A 13,317-nucleotide genomic window follows, 5' to 3' on the forward strand; every position below is an offset into this window, starting at 1 on the left:
TCACTCTGCCCCTGAGGGTTAGGGCTGCCAGGTGGCTCAGACCCCACCCTTAGGATACTTGGTCGCTGGGTTACCAGCACCCACCCGATTCTAGCTCTGCAACCCTGAGGGTAGAGCTTGCCGGGGCAGATTGCTCACTATGGCTCCCTGTGACCCATAGCCAAACACTATTAGCTCCGTCTTGCTTAGCAGCTCAGACTGGGGCCCTAGACAATGGCCAAAGTTCTCCGCACTCCCGCTCAGGCTCTCCCCAAGGCAGTTCAACTGAGTGCCAAGTCCAAAGACACCAAAACAGTTCACAGGTAAGGACTTTACAGTTTGCAGTCTTGCTGCTACTGAACTTACAGTTGCGGGCGGGTTTGGACGGATTGAACACACGCGACCACTTGCCTTTTTTCCACTGTTTTAGTCCTCCTCTTGGGGTCCAGAAGTCTTTCGCTGACTCCCTGTATCCTCACAGGGGTGATGATAGGCAGATCCCACCATCCAGAGATGCCTGGAGTCCTATCTCCCCAGACTCACAGTGCCCAGATGCAAGGAAGCTGTTACTCGGCCGCCATCTTGCTCCGCCTCTCTTGCTAATATTTTTTAATGTCTCTGTACACATTATGATTACTTAGTTGTAGTAGTTGAATGATGTTTTGTTTTCTATTCTGTGGACATCTCAGATAATGATGACAAAACAAGAATTGAGCTGAAATTGGAGTAAGAGAGATTCTGGTTAATGTCAATTTCCAGATTTGGAAGTTATTAGATAAGGAAATGTGTCATTAGCAAAAGCAATGGAATTTTATTTTCCTTTGAGCCATCAGTGCTTTAGATGGGCAACTATCCCACATTTTGGAGTAGGTCCCAAAGAATGAATAGATAATCTTTGAAGCCTGTCACTTTTCATGCTTTGGTGCTAATACAATGGAAAGATGCTGTTAGGAGTTTCTTAACTGGCCCATTTCTACTAATAATTACTTCAAGTGTCAGTGTGAGTAAGAGAATCTGTGAATTCTTGGGAGGAGAAGTGGAATGTGTAGTATACAAGTTTAATTTGGCCTGTATTTTGGAGAAGAAAAAAGCAGATCTAAAAAATTCTGAATTATGAAGTATTGATTTTGTCTACATAAAATCTATAGACATTTTTCATTAATGTAATTATTCCTGCTACCTCATCTGTATCTCAGTTACAGACATAGCATTTTAGTCCTATTTTAGTCCTTTTCTGGACATAGTATTGTAATTTTCAATAACAAAGCACAGTTCAAACTCAAAGAGAAAAGTTTATATTTAGTGTTTGCATAATATATATAGTATGTATTGCTCAATATTGAGTACTCACATTTCTGGATCTTTCTGGGTTGCTGGAAGCCCCTGAATTGTCTCTACCTCAAAAGACAAAGTGTTCCTTTTCTTCTTGAAGTCATCTTGGGTTCCCTGCTTGCTTTAGGATAGTGAGAGCTCCTCACCAAGGTGCAACTAGTGATTAGATCATAAGGACTCTTCCCCATGCAAAAGCTATCTCCTTAAGTATTGATTAGTAAGCAATTGACTGCTTTCTGCTTATACAGAATGACAACAATTTAGACAAATCTTCCTCTCTAAAGTGTACTGATTTAATTCCAGTATCACCAGTGGCTTCTCCCATCAGGGGGATTGGGAAGGTAAGAAAGAAATTCCTGAAAGTCTATGTGCCTTGAATTAATTAGGAAACATGAATGGTCACCCAATCAAATTTTTTGGGATATATGTTTTCCAATAGTGTATCTGATTCTAAGTTATGGTTTTCTCCCTTTTTATTTCTTGAAGTATTATTTACATATAACAAAATTCGCCAGTGTTGAAATGTATAGTTAGATTAATTTTGGTAAGTGTGTTCAATCCTAATCAAGCTATAGAACCTTTCCCACACTCTAAACAATTTTCTTGTGATCCTTTATACCTCACCACTACACCTGTCCCACCCTAGGAAAACAATTATCTGCTTTCTAAAAAAAAGTGGTAGTTTTAAAACCTCTGTTCCAATTTGGTTTTAGCAATGTTTTTCTCCATCGTTACAAGTTTGTGTGAGTTGCACTGGTTTGCCTCCAAGTCCTATTCCCAGTCCTTCATGACAGGTAACAAAGTAAGTTTATGTTATACGAAAATACCAAATTGTTGGGCGGTGCCTGTGGCTCAAAGGGTAGGGTGCCGGCCCCATATGCCAGAGGTGGTGAGTTCAAGCCCAGCCTCGGCCAAAAACTGCAAAAAAAAAAAAAAAAAAAAAAAAACCCAAATTGTTTATACAATAAGAATTTTAGAAACGTAAAAGAAATTATACCTGCAGGTTCTGTGACAGCCAGAGAAGTTATTTCCTTTTAGTGAAATTAAAACATAATTGTTTGTGTTTATTATTTTGTATATTGAAAACCTAGTAACTAAGAACTTGTGAGAACATAAGAAGAATTCAGTAATTCCTTAACCCAGCTTGAACGTAATCTTCCTCTGACCAAGTTTGTTAATAAGAATAGAGCTATCTCTAGAACTTAAAACGCTTAATCCATATTTTTACCTTGATGCAAGGCAAGTCCCAGCCAGACCTGTGGGTCCTTCTAGACTATAGGATTCAAAATTCTGAATCATTATAAATTAGGAGATAGTTTGCTCCTGAGGTATTCATGTTTTAACCCATGTGTAGAGAAAAGCAGTAAAATGATACGATGCTATGTCCTACACAGAGTCCTCTTTTTTTTTTTTCACAGAGTCCTCTTTTTGTGTATGTCCTTAGCTCTGTTATATTGAAGTCATTATTGCTGATTTTGTTCAAAATTTCTTCTTGTAATGATCATGATGATTTTATTTTAGAAGAAGTCAAAATCCCACCAACATTGTTAGACCAAGTATCCTTGAACCATTACAAAGAAAAGGTACTTTCGTCTATCAGCAGAAATAAATATAACTTTAAATTATCTTGAAAACATATTAAAGTCAAGTGTTATATAAAAATTCATTTTTAAAGAATTTATTTATTCAAAATGTATTTGATAAGTTACTAGAGCTTTCATTTTACCCAAATGGAAATATGTATAAAGATATTTTGAAAACTATAAAGTACTCTTTAAATGTGAATTAAGAAATTTAATTCCAGTTTAGTTGGCTATTATGATTTTCACAATATATTTACCAAGCTGTCTTAAATACTTTTGAAACAAGAATGGGAACAAATGAATAAATAAATAGAGTGAGCCAGTCATTGAGTATTTTGGCAAATCTCAACCCTTGCCCCACCACCCATCACACTCATACATAGATATCATGTGAATAGGTTGGTACAAATTAGATCTGCCTACAACACTAAAAATATATATGAAGGTGTGTGTTTGTTTTTGGCTTCTTTTTTTTTGTAGAGACAGAGTCTCACTTTCTCACCCTCGATAGAGTGCCATGGTGTCACACAGCTCACAACAACCTTCAACTCCTGGGCTTAGGTGATTCTCTTGCCTCAGCCTCCCGAGTAGCTGGGACTATAGGTGCCCGCCACAATGCCCGGCTATTTTTTGTTGTTGTTGTTGTTGTTGTTGTTGTTGTTGTTGAAGTTTGGCCGGGGCTGGGCTCCAACCCACCACTCTCGGTTTATGGGGCTGGCGCCCTACCCACTGAGCCACAGGCGCCACCCTGTTTTTGGCTTCTTTATGGAAGTTATTTTGGTTAAATATATGGAAAGTGACCCACCTAGTCAGTAATAAAGGGGCAAGTGGAAAGATCAGAAGTGATTTGTTGTTCTTTTTTTTTTTTTTTGAGACAGAGTCTCACCTTGTTGCCCTTGGTAGAGTGCCGTGGCATTATAGCTCACGGCAACCTCAAACTCTTGGGCTCGAGTGATCCTCTTGTGGCAGCCTCCTAAGTAGCTGGGACTATAGGCGCCTGCCACCATGCCCAGCTACTTTGTTTTTATAGACGGGGTCTTGCTCTTTCTCCGGCTGGTCTCGAACTCCTGAGCTCAAGTGTTCTGCCCGCCTTGGCCTCCTAGAGTGCTAGGATTACAGGCATGAGCCACTGCACCTGGCCCAGAAGTATGTTTTCTTCTCCCACAGTCCTGGGCCCCACTTCTCAATGCTACCCTCACTAAGCTATGCTCTTCTTCCTTTTGAAAGACCACCATGTATCACATATTAGTATAAAGTTTAGCTAAAATGAGCAAAGAGAAATGGGTAAAGAGGAAAGGACATTAAACTTTAAAAATGTATACTTGTGAAAATCCAGTAAGATGGGGAAAGAAGTGCAACTATAAGGAAAGAAACTGAAATACACTTCAATGTTTTATGTGTTTTAGATTTATTAATGGCCTATTCCTAACAACATACGTAACTTAATATGTACCTTTTATTAATATATTCTAAGACCAAGACTTGATAAATTCTGGAAAACACTCTTTTCTAAACTGAGCACGTTGTTTTATGAAAATGTAACAGTGAATAAGCTTTAGGGGTCTTTTGCCTAGGGGTCTTTTGTGAAGTTTGGGCTAGTGTTGAAAAATACTAAGGATGCCAAAAAAAAATGTATACACATTTAAGAAAGGAAAAAAAATTGTGTTAAAATTATAATATTCAAGTCACGTTTGACTTCTGTGGTTACAAGAGGTGTTCAAATGTCACTTGTGTTCATTTTTTGTTTCAGTATATGTTGAGTATTACTATTTTATTTGTTTATTTTTTCTGAGATAGAGTCTCACTATGTCACCCTAGGTAGAGTGCCATGGCGTTACAGCTCACAGCAACCTCAAACTCTTGGGCTTAAGCGATTCTCTTGCCTCAGCCTCCCAAGTAGCTTGGGACTACAGGCACCTGCCACAATGCCCGGCTATTTTTTTGTTGTTGTTATTGTTGTCATTGTTGTTTAACAGGCCCTGGCTGGGTTTGAACCCACCAGCCCCAGTGCATATGGCTGGTGCCCTAACCACTGATCGATGGGCACTGAGCCTGAGTATTACTATTTTGATACAGATTTTTCCTTTCTTAAAATGTGTATGTGTTTTTGGCACCCTCTGTATTTAACTCTATCAGTAGTTTAAGAGCTATTGGGAAGTTGGGATCTTTTTAAAAAGTGTGCTTAATTTGCAGATGGTTTTTACCAAATTAAAATAGTTTTTCTTTTAAGATATTTATACATAAAAATTTCATTATTATTGAAAGCATCTGTATTTTTCTTAGAATTTATGATTTAAGAAATGGTTTTTATAGTTCAATTTTGACATAATAAACTTGGTTTCTACCCTGTGTCTTAGTAGATGTGACATTTCTCACACACGCCTCTTATACCTGGTTTTCAGCTGCTCTGGATAACAACTGCCTTATTGCTTTGAGGTATTCCTGAGGGAACTCCAAAGTGAATTCTGTGTATACCACAGAGTCTTTGTTTTAAGTCATATCCTCCTAAGCATATCCTATAGCAGATAAACAGAAATCTAATTTTATTTAAATTTTTTGAAATTCATTTGGGAAACAACAAACTATATTCTACTTGGAGCCCATTAATAAAATTGAAATGTTAAGGGAGAGATGGTATAAAAATAAAATAGAGATCCTGAGGACTAAAAAGGTTAAAAAAAACCCTGAAGATTCTGTAAAGTGGAAGAGAGTATGAGATCAAGCTAAAAGTATCCAGTGTATGAAGGCATATTTTATGGTGATCAGTAGCAGTTACTTCTATAAGGAATGATCAAGAGCAAATAAGACTCCAAGTGGGAATTCTAAGAAATCTTGAGACATAGGGCAACTATAAATATCATTTTACAAGTAGGGGTTAGAACAGAAACATTTAATTTTCTTCTATGAACAATTAGTTTTGGTTTGTCATGTTTTCAGTTTAAACTAAAAAGTAAACTGTAAAAGTAAACTTTTCCATAGTGACATAGTGTGATCTGGCAAGGGACAAAATGCTAGACTGCTTTTGAGCTTTATGAGCCATGATTACACTCCTAAGGAAGGTCTGTGGAATCTGTCTGTAGGGATACTTTGCAATGGTGTGATCTTAGTGTTTTCTCATCCCACGACATTCTACCCTAGTAGTTATGGGCTTGAATATCAGTTTTTCTCATGTCTAGATACAGTTATTATATGAATGTGAAATGTGCAGATTTGAACATTCACTTCCAAGGCAAAAATTAGAGCAATGCAGTTTTTCGAGAGATGTTTTTCTTTAATCTCTAAAAGTAGATTTATTTCGTTCATTGTATACTATGGAAGAAATTATCTCTTTAGTTCATTGTATATGTTTAGTAAAATAAAGATAGTAACAATTTACAGGTTTTAAATAAGGAATGAGATTAAACTCATTAGACAGCCATGCTATATAAGCTATATATAATCATATTGTAGAATTTAATCATTTAAGAGAATGATAATCATTAAAATCAAAAATAGATTAAGTATCATTATAGACATTGCAAACCTGATTTTGTCTAAAAAACAATTGTATATACATACATACTCAGGAATTACTAAACAATAGTTATCTCTGGATAATGGTGACTTTGTGTTTTTCCATATTTTAAAAATTTCAATGAAAAAAAAATTTCAATGAGGGCGGCGCCTGTGGCTCAGCGGGTAGGGTGCCGGCCCCATATGCCGAGGGTGGTGGGTTCAAACCCAGCCCCGGCCAAACTGCAACAAAAAAATAGCCGGGCGTTGTGGCGGGCGCCTGTAGTCCCAGCTACTTGGGAGGCTGAGTCAAGAGAATCGCCTAAGCCCAAGGATTTGGAGGTTGCTGTGAGCTGTGTGATGGCACGGCACTCTACCGAGGGCGATAAGGTGAGACTCTGTCTCTACAAAAAAAAAAAAAAGAATTCAATGAACAAGTATTACTTTTGCAATTAAAAGCATAATAAAAATGTTAAATAAAACACATTTACCTTGACTTCTATTTTGTCCTAGGTGAAATGGCACTTGAATATCAGCCAAGAGGTTTTTCCAAGGCACAACCAATATGCTTTCTTCTGATACTTCCCAACTGTCAGGAAAAAATGTGTGGTGAGTATTAACATGAGGTTTTAAACATTAGTCATTTTCCCTTGGCTTTGAAGCCTACTTTGGCTAGTGTATGTATTCATAAATATGGTATATTATTAAATATCTTTAGAAGTTATAAGACTAATATCCCAAATTGATACTATCAACTTGAGTTCTTTTCTCTAATGTGTGTGTGACATTAATATACGGTGGATATGTTTTGTGAGGTTTTGGCATTAGATTGAGAGGTATTAGAGGAATATTTATATGTAAAAATGCATCACTGGAAAAAAGTCATCTTCTGCCTGTCTTTTCTACCTTGGATTTATTTTTATTTTTATTATTTTTTATTACGCATTTTTTTGTTAAATCATAACTGTTTTAACAAAACAGTTACAATTGTGGGGAACAATGTGCTGATTTGATATACAATGTGGAAAGCTTAAATCAAACTGATTAACATAGCCATCATCTCTCTTATTTGTTGTGGTAAGACATTCATACTATACCCTTACCTTGGAATTTTGTCTGCTTCATTGGGTTGAGAGTATTGAAAAGTAGGCGTAAAAAAGCATGCATTAAAATAGAAATGGAAAATACAAGAATGGATTTCTATTTATTGTTACTGTCGGTTTTGTTGTACAACTCTTCTGAAACTACCCTTGTGACTAGTGTCAGTTGTTTGCATCATTTATTTTGCATTCATGTGTAAACAAAGCAGACTGCACAAAGAGATCTCTTGAGTTCTCTTAGCAATGAGTGCCATTTTCTTCTCCTGGTCTATCTTCAGATACTCTTGATGGAAATAGCAACATGCTGGATCATCTGGTAATTCACCAGCTGAAATCAGCACTGTCACAAATTTTCTTGTGTCACCTTCTGATATTGGTTGTCCAATTATAGTAGGAAATGAGCTTTCACTTAAATGATTCACCCATCCCAAGATTTTCCCACCAATAGAGAAACACACACACACACACACACAACAACAACAACAACACACTCACACAAAAATCAACGCCAGCCCCATATACCGAGGGTGGCGGGTTCAAACCCGGCCCCGGCCAAACTGCAACCAAAAAATAGCCGGGCGTTGTGGCGGGCGCCTGTAGTCCCAGCTACTCGGGAGGCTGAGGCAAGAGAATCGCTTAAGCCCAGGAGTTGGAGGTTGCTGTGAGCTGTGTGACACCACGGCACTCTACCGAGGGCCATAAAGTAAGACTCTGTCTCTACAAAAAAAAAAAAAAAAGTTAGAACAATATTAGAATTGTGTGGTATAATTCAGACTATCTCCTATTTATTTTTTTCTCAATTTCCTAAAATTCTGTTTATCTATGGAACTTGCACATCTAATTCTTGTGCATGCTCTTAAATTCAGTATAATAATATTTTCATAGATGTTGTCCTTGCCAGGAGCAGTGGCTTACACCTGTAATCCTAGCACTTTGGGAGGCTGAGGTGGGTGGATTGCTTGAGCTCGGGAGTTTGAAACCACCCTCAGCAGGAGCAAGACCCCATCTCGCCTCAAAATAGAAAAATTAGCCAGGCATTGTGGTGGGCACCTGTAGTCCCAGCTACCTGGGAGGCTGAGGCAGAAGGATCACATGAGCCCAGGAGTTTGAGGTTGCTGTGAGCTAGGCTGACGCCACGCACTCTAGCTTGGGCAACAAAGTGAGACTCTGTCTCCAGGAAAAAAAAAAAAATAGTAATTGAATAGAAAGAAAATGATATGTAATTGGGACTTCACTCAGTTTGTACTCAACCTGATTAACCCTGATCAATTTTGTATTCTAATTAAATGTGGAAAAAAGACAATGTTGATAAATTATGGTCTTTTACATTTTTATGAATTACCTTTTATTCATTATCATGACTACTGATTTGATTAAATCCAGGCTTAATAAGTTCGGGTTTTTCTGCAAGAATCATGTGCTTCCAATTGTTCCCTAAGGGCTATAAATGTTTGTTTAAATCTCAGTTTGCTATTGAAAAGTCCTAAGTTGTTTTTAAATAGGAAAAATCATGTATTTAAAATTTTAAATTTAAAGTGCTTTAAGTGGGGTGGCACCTATGGCTCAGTGGGTAAGGGTGCCAGCTCCATATACCAAGAGTGGTGGGTTAGAACCCAGCCCCGGCCAGTTAAAACAGCAATGTGAATTGCAACAAAAAATAGCTGGGCATTGTGGTGGGTGCCTGTAGTCCCAGCTACTTGGGAGGCTGAGGCAAGAGAATCGCTTAAGCCCAAGAGTTGGAGGTTGCTGTGAGCTGTGGCACCACGGCACTCTACCAAGGGCGACAAAGTGAAACTCTGTCTCAAAAATAAATAAATAGGGACTGAAGCCAGCTTTCAACAAAGGCTCCCGTCCAGAAGGAGAGTTAAGGGACAGGAATTTAGTAAGTATCCTGGTGGACTTGAGCCTCACCAAGAGAGAAGGCTGAAGAACGCACATCAACACCGCTGAGGCAAGTTGTGATCACAAGGACGCAAACAAAAGGTACAAAATCCACCACCAAGCGGACGGGAGTCCCCCTCCCCCATGAGACCGGCTCAAGAGCCCCACAATTGAACAAGCGGGCAGAAATTAAAGGCCCTCCCACTACACTCCACGGGAGAGACCTTCTAAAAACTGGACCTACCTCCCCTACTGGGGTGCAGTGGCGTTCTCCTGCCGGACATAGGGCTGAATAAAACTTTGGGAATCCTTTGCCGGCAACCCTGAATCCCCAGCGCTCCCCTCCCGCCCACTGAGGTCCGGAGGCCTGTCCCCCAGGACTTCGGATCCCTGGGTGATTTCTCAAGGGGAGTGGACAGTCCCCGAGTTGCCACTGGTCAGCATTGACTCTGAGGCGCACCGAGTGAGGAGAGGGCACCGGGCTGAGGGGGAGTCACGCCTCGCGGCACTTCCCTGCGGTGCAGTGCACCAACCCTCCCCGGGCATACGGGGCCCAAGACTGAATCAGACTCTGGCCTCCCCGCTGAGAGCTGAGAACCCCTACTCTCACTCGGGGTCTGAGGGCCTATCCCCCAGGAGTTCGGCTCCTTGGGTGATTTCTCGAGGGGAGTGCACAGTGCCTGAGCTGCGTCAGGTCAGCGCTGACTCTGGGATACGTGAGCGAGGAGAGGGCACTCTGCTGAGGGGAAATCAAGCCTTGGCGGCACTTCCCTGCAGTGCAGTGCAGGAGCCCTCCCCGGGCACAAGACTGAATCAGACTCTGGCCTCCCCGCTGAGAGCTGAGAGCCCCTACTCTCACTCGGGGTCTGAGGGCCTATCCCCCAGGAGTTCGGCTCCTTGGGTGATTTCTCGAGGGGAGTGCACAGTGCCTGAGCTGCGTCAGGTCAGCGCTGACTCTGGGACACGTGAGCGAGGAGAGGGCACTCTGCTGAGGGGAAATCAAGCCTTGGCGGCACTTCCCTGCGGTGCAGTGCAGGAGCCCTCCCCGGGCACAAGACTGAATCAGACTCTGGCCTCCCCGCTGAGAGCTGAGAGCCCCTACTCTCACTCGGGGTCTGAGGGCCTGTCCCCCAGGAGTTCGGCTCCTTGGGTGATTTCTCGAGGGGAGAGCACAGTGCCTGAGCTGCGTCAGGTCAGCGCTGACTCTGGGATACGTGAGCGAGGAGAGGGCACTCTGCTGAGGGGAAATCAAGCCTTGGCGGCACTTCCCTGCGGTGCAGTGCAGGAGCCCTCCCCGGACTGTAGTATTGCGTGAAACTGAAAGAAACTCTAGCTTCCCCCCCCCCACTCCCAATCGGGGTCTGGGGGCCCATCCCCCAAGAGTTCTGATTCTTGGGGGATCTCTTAAGGGGTGTGGACCCAGCACAAACTGCGGCCGCTCAGTGCTGACTCTGGGGCGTGGGACAGAGGAGAAAAGGGTCGCCTGAGTGCCCACACCAGAGCAGCAGTTCCCTGGAGGTAGATCAACAGCCGTTTTTTCTTTAACGGCAGAACGCTCACTTCTGGATATTCTGAGGCCACACCCCCGTCTCCCTGGGCAACCAGAGGAGGCCACCGGTGACACGGCTCACAAACCCGGGAAGCTTCCAGGGCGGGGCCGACCCAGAGAGTCGCAATTCTCCAGCAGCAAAGACGTTTGAATTCAAAACAGCCCGTCTTCTGTAGGCGACGACAGGAACAGAGACAGAACCTCACAAAGTTGTCTGTTCTGTTCTGTTCTGTTAGCAGCATCCATCAGGGACGGGGCTAAGCCTGAGTGAACACCTCCTTCCCATCACCTGCATCAAACACTCAAAGATGTCAGGCCCCATCTCCTCCTGCTAGATAGCGGCAGTCTGCGGGGGCCTGGCAGACTTCCTTGCGATTCAGGCAGGTGCAAACCCCTGGAGTGTCTGTTCACTGCAGGCAACTGGGTTAGCCATCTGCAGAGATACCAGTGACTGGGTCCGACGGAGGGGCAAAGTGGGGAAGGAGACGTCAACCTTCCCAGACTGCTCTGTTTGCTGGGTGGCTCCTCCTGACTCCACGCTGCACTGGGGTGAGCTGTGTCAGAGGAGTCACCAGGCCCCTGTGACCCAGTTCCCAGAGACCTCTTGAACCCTTCCACCCGAGACAAGTGCCGATTGAGACAGTTGATTCGGACCTTTTGAACTGGGCTAATAGACTGAGGACTTTTCAGGCGGTGCCCTGGGTGTGCGATTGTAGGAAGGTTTGATTCTCCTTTTCCAACTGGGGCCAGAGGTGGGCAGGCAGGGTGACTTAATTGCTGATTTTTCCACACAGCTGAGACTTCAAGCCAGAGTAGAAGTTGCAATAGGATCGAACAGAAACCAGCTGAAAACAAGACAGAACCACTTTGCTCCACCACACCAGACAGGGCCCCAGTTTCTCAGGCCACAACACTGTACGGGCCCTCGATAAAACCCCAGGGGAAAAACCAAAGGGAGTAGACCATGGGGCGGAATCAGCGGAAAAACTCTGGTAACATGAATAACCAGAATAGATCAACCCCCCCAAGAAAAGATACGGCAGATGTGATTGAAGATCCCATTCATAAACAACTGGCTGAGATGTCAGAAGTCGAATTCAGAATTTGGTTTGCAGACAAGATTAATAAAATGGAATTAGGAATTCGAGGAGAAATTCAAAAATTGTCTCAAGAATTTAACGAATTTAAAGACAAAACCACCAAAGACTTAGACACACTGAAACAAGAACTTACAGCCCTCAAAGATATGAAAAATACAGTAGAATCCCTCAGTAACAGAATGGAGCAAGCAGAGAAAGGATTTCTGACATTGAAGATAAAGTCTTCGAACGCTCCCAATCTCTCAAAGAGGAAGAGAAATGGAGAGCAAAAACGGATCACTCACTCAGAGAACTCTCAGATAATTCGAAAAAACACAACATAAGGGTTATAGGAATTTCGGAGAACGATGAAGTGGCTGCCAAGGGCACAGAGGCCCTTCTACATGAAATTATGAAAGAAAATTTTCCAGACATGCCTAGAGAATCTGAAATTCAGATAGCAGACAGCTTCAGAACCCCAGCACGATTCAACCCCAATAAGCCATCTCCCAGACATATCATAATTAGCTTCACTAAAGTTAACATGAAAGAGAAGATTCTCAAAGCAGCCCGGCGAAAGAAAACTATAACGTACAAAGGTAAGAATATTAGAATAACTGCAGATCTCTCTGCTGAAACTTTTCAAGCAAGAAGAGGCTGGTCATCAACTTTTAATCTCCTAAAGCAAAAAAACTTTCAACCCAGGATCTGTATCCAGCTAAACTGAGTTTCATCTATGATGGAGAAATTAAATACTTCAATGACATTCATATGTTGAAAAAATTTGCCATAAGTAAACCAGCTCTTCAGGATGTTCTCAGACCTATCCTCCACAATGACCAACCCAATCCTATACCACAAAAGTAAACTCACTCAGAAACTTCGGATCAAACTCCAACTTCCACACTGGCGAAAGGATTAAAAATGTCCACTGGACCTTTGAAAAACTCGATACCCAAAATTCCACCAGACTTATCAATACTCTCCATCAATGTGAATGGCTTAAACTGTCCTCTAAAGAGGCATAGGTTAGCTGACTGGATACAAAAACTCAAGCCAGATATTTGTTGCATACAAGAGTCACATCTCAACTTAAAAGACAAATACAGACTCAGGGTGAAAGGATGGTCATCCATATTTCAGGCAAATGGTAATCAGAAAAAAGCAGGTGTTGCAATTTTATTTGGAGATACAGTAGGCTTTAAACCATCAAAAGTAAGGAAGGACAAGAATGGTCACTTCATATTTGTTAAGGGTAATACTCAATATGACGAGATCTCAATTATTAATATCTATGCACCCAACCAGAATGCACCTCAATT

At 41.8% G+C, this 13,317-nt stretch overlaps 1 protein-coding gene across 1 annotated transcript in view; it reads left to right on the plus strand.

Annotated features, from left to right (window-relative positions):
* PABIR3 (PABIR family member 3) overlaps nt 1-7,903 on the plus strand; it is a 47,061-nt gene extending 39,158 nt beyond the window's left edge. Inside the window, 6 exon segments of the mRNA XM_053579102.1 lie at nt 1,560-1,652; nt 2,025-2,113; nt 2,833-2,894; nt 6,900-6,923; nt 6,926-6,990; nt 7,784-7,903. Coding sequence (XP_053435077.1) covers nt 1,560-1,652; nt 2,025-2,113; nt 2,833-2,894; nt 6,900-6,923; nt 6,926-6,990; nt 7,784-7,903 — 453 coding nt within the window.
* Nucleotides 7,904-13,317: the final 5,414 nt, after the last annotated feature.

Source organism: Nycticebus coucang, chromosome X (genome assembly GCF_027406575.1).
Source record: "Nycticebus coucang isolate mNycCou1 chromosome X, mNycCou1.pri, whole genome shotgun sequence".
Classification (NCBI taxonomy): Eukaryota; Metazoa; Chordata; class Mammalia; order Primates; family Lorisidae; genus Nycticebus; species Nycticebus coucang.